This window comes from Primulina eburnea, chromosome 16 (genome assembly GCF_022965805.1).
Source record: "Primulina eburnea isolate SZY01 chromosome 16, ASM2296580v1, whole genome shotgun sequence".
NCBI classification, from domain to species: Eukaryota; Viridiplantae; Streptophyta; class Magnoliopsida; order Lamiales; family Gesneriaceae; genus Primulina; species Primulina eburnea.
The window spans coordinates 5,599,933-5,603,084 of record NC_133116.1 but is presented as its reverse complement, the minus strand read 5'-3'; the positions used below and the strand labels follow the sequence as shown (position 1 = coordinate 5,603,084).

The 3,152-nt window shown below is 38.1% G+C and overlaps 1 protein-coding gene across 1 annotated transcript; it reads right to left on the bottom strand.

Annotated features, from left to right (window-relative positions):
- Nucleotides 1-2,866, bottom strand: LOC140817138 (serine carboxypeptidase-like 45). The gene is made up of 9 exons (XM_073176745.1): nt 2,301-2,866; nt 2,111-2,212; nt 1,924-2,019; nt 1,490-1,582; nt 1,316-1,395; nt 945-1,226; nt 729-853; nt 556-648; nt 1-406 (listed from the first exon to the last, which is right to left on the bottom strand). The coding sequence occupies exons 1-9, from the start codon at nt 2,578-2,580 to the stop codon at nt 139-141; spliced, it is 1,419 nt and encodes a 472-aa protein (XP_073032846.1). The 5' UTR covers nt 2,581-2,866; the 3' UTR covers nt 1-138.
- Between the last annotated feature and the right edge of the window lie 286 nt (nt 2,867-3,152).

The window sequence follows — 3,152 nt, the reverse complement described above, 5'->3', positions numbered from 1 at the left end:
TAATATTAGTGATGATGTTGGTATTAATCTAAGCTGATGATGAAAACATAAGTCATTCAGCTCGAATCTCTTTCATATATCAGAACATTATAAATTTTGTACAAAAATTTGTTGTAATAGCACGTGCAAAATCTGTGATCAGAATTCTTCTGGTAGAGGCCTTCCTTCCAAAAATGCCTTGAATAAAACAAGCGACCTCTCAGGCTGAGAGAATGGAGCTTCATGTGATGCCCCTCTGATGGTGGCAAATGAAAGAATATCGCCGTAGACCTGCGTCCATCCACCGACCTGCATCCCGGCGAACCACACCCTATAAGGGGTGCTTGTTTTCAATCCCAATTTTCTTGCCAGTGCATGAACCAGTTTTCGACTTCCTGTTAAAGGTATCACCGAATCTTGATCTCCACTGTCGTGCAATAACGGGTAGGTGTGAGTGTTAATAATCAAAGTTCAGGGTGGTATGTAAAATCCACAATACACAATTGTTTATGTAACAATCAAAACTTGGGATCAGAGTGGGGTGGGTGGTCTGAGTCTTGAGTTCCATAACTCTACCTGTACACCAACACTGGGACTCCTGCTTTTATAATCTGACCAACAATGGTGATCGTAGGTATCTCTAGATCGAGCAGTTCATAATCCAATATGCTGAAACATGATCAACCAGAAACTTATTCAGAATAAAATGTATGCCAACTCGAAATTAACTCAAAAGGGGATTCATTTACTTGCTGCAGACAAGCCATCGACGAACCCCAACGAGACGAGCATGCAGAGCCTTCTGAACATCTCTTCTGTTTAAGTAATTTACAGTTTCATCTTCCACACACACATCTATTGTCTCGGGGACTTGCTGCAACTCACAATGAAACATTGAGACAAGGAGCAACATCTTAAATATATTTGACGGACAGAATGGTCGAAAGTGGTTTGGATAGTGATACCTGAGGACTAAGACGTTTGGATTGCGAGAGCACGGACGAGATACAAACATCAAGCGTAACATCATATTTGTCCACAAATTTACTGGTTTCTGTCGTAACAAGGCTCATCACTCTGGAACAGATTGGAGATACAGAGCCTCTGTAGTATTCACTTACATATCTTGAATAATTACAGGCAGAAGTGAACAATCTGTAAGTTGTATCTGATATCAATCCATGAGACCAAAAGAACTCAGCCCTTGAGTTGAAGTCTGTTGCATATTCTAGTACTGGATTTCCTAGCTGCATTGGTTACACAAATTTCATTTCACAAGAATCCAATTTGAGATTCATATAAATCAAACTCTTTTCATAAATGAAGATCAACTTACAGCAATTCCTTTCAGGTTAAATAAATTTTCTTTCCCATTGAATTGAAGCATTAGCTTTGCCAACTGCGGAATATAGTGTCCTGTGAATATAATGATATCAGCAATATGTCTGAACAGATTTATTTATCTCGTGATAAAGATTGAGTTCTAATTAAAAAGAGACACGAATCTTACCAGCATAGCTTTCTCCTGTGATATACAAGCTTCTGTCTTTATATTGCGGAAACTTGAAGAACCAGTTTCGCAGGAACATCAAGTTGTCCAAGGCTATATTACAGAGCAAAATTAAGATGTAGCAGCAAAAGTCCAAAAAGAAACCAAATACAGTAAAAAGACAGGAAAAATATCCAAAGTGAACGCGTATATTTTACAACCGGTCCACTAGTATCTTTTTTCACTTTTGAAAATGGCATCAAAAGGTATTATTATGAACGATTTACGAAGACTTTTGAAAAAGGCTCGCAATTCAATTAATTCTCTAATTCCGAAAAGGATTTCACCTATTCTACTATTTCATCCGATGAAAGAGAACCAGGAAAAGGAAGACAACGCAATTCCCTAAAGACAAGGAAATCGAACATTTTAGACAACGAGAATAGGAAACATGCCTGTGGTCTTGTCATTCACACCTTCATAGGACGAAGAATTTATCGCATAAGAAAACCCAACTCCAATCGGTGATTCCAAGTACAAAATATTCGCCTCTGACAAACAAATCACAGAAACACAAGATTGAGTTGTACAAAAAAACATAACATCTCTTTGCTCCGGAAACCCAAATCTTGTGTATAATACCTCTGTTCCAGCTATGTTCATTCCTAACCAGCGCATTCCCACTAGGTCTGAAAGGCCCATTTTCAGAGAATGCCCCAACCCCCAAAGATGAACAACCAGGCCCTGAACATTGCAACCAAGAAACCATCAAAACTTTTTCTCCACGAACCAAAAAAAAAGATGTTGTATAAGAATATAGTGAGAAATCGACCTCCATTCAACCAGAGAACAAGAGGCTTAGAAGCTGGATCAATTTCAGCTTCAACAAAATAGTAGAAGAGAGCTCTTTCTTTCTCCTGATCAACGGTCACGTAACCAGAGAAATGTTGGAACCCAACTTGGGGTTGCCCGGGTAACTTCCAAATCTTGTCAGCAGCCGAAAGAGTACTGAAAGACTCATCCCACCTCATCGAAAAGCATACTTGGGCCGTTAAAGCTAAATATACTACCTTTACCATAGTTTTCCATTGTAAAGAGGCCATATCTTTCATCTCAGTGTGGAAGTGATGAATCAGCTGTAACGTTGTCTTGCCAAGAAAAGGGGGCGAGTATTTATAGATAAAGGGGAAACCTTGTTGTTCTGTATTCCTGGTTGTTATTGTTTGCTGTTATTATAATATTTATATACTATTCAAATAGCCTGTGTGATTTTAGAGATTTGGTGTATGAAAGATCTGACGGGGAAGTGAAGCCAAGCCATGTGGTATGTGTGTGTGCCTGTGACTGTGTCCGAATCAGGAATTATGACAGAGATAACACATTTTAGTGCAAATGTGGTTTGCTCTATCGTAAACTGTTGTTTTGTGCCCGAAAAATCGTATTTTTAAAAATATTTTTTTAATCTTGAAAACCGAAAGAAGAAACCAAGAAATGGTGGAACGACAACTGAGGTAATAATTTCACCCAATAAAGTTTTTTATATATATGTAAATAAATAAAGGAATAAATGATGACTTCCAAGAAAGAAAGTCTTTACTTGTTGCTTTCATATGGAAACTTTTCTGACTTCCATTTGTTTGACGTGAGAAAGGGCATCGGTAACTTAAATCTACTTTCGGATTCT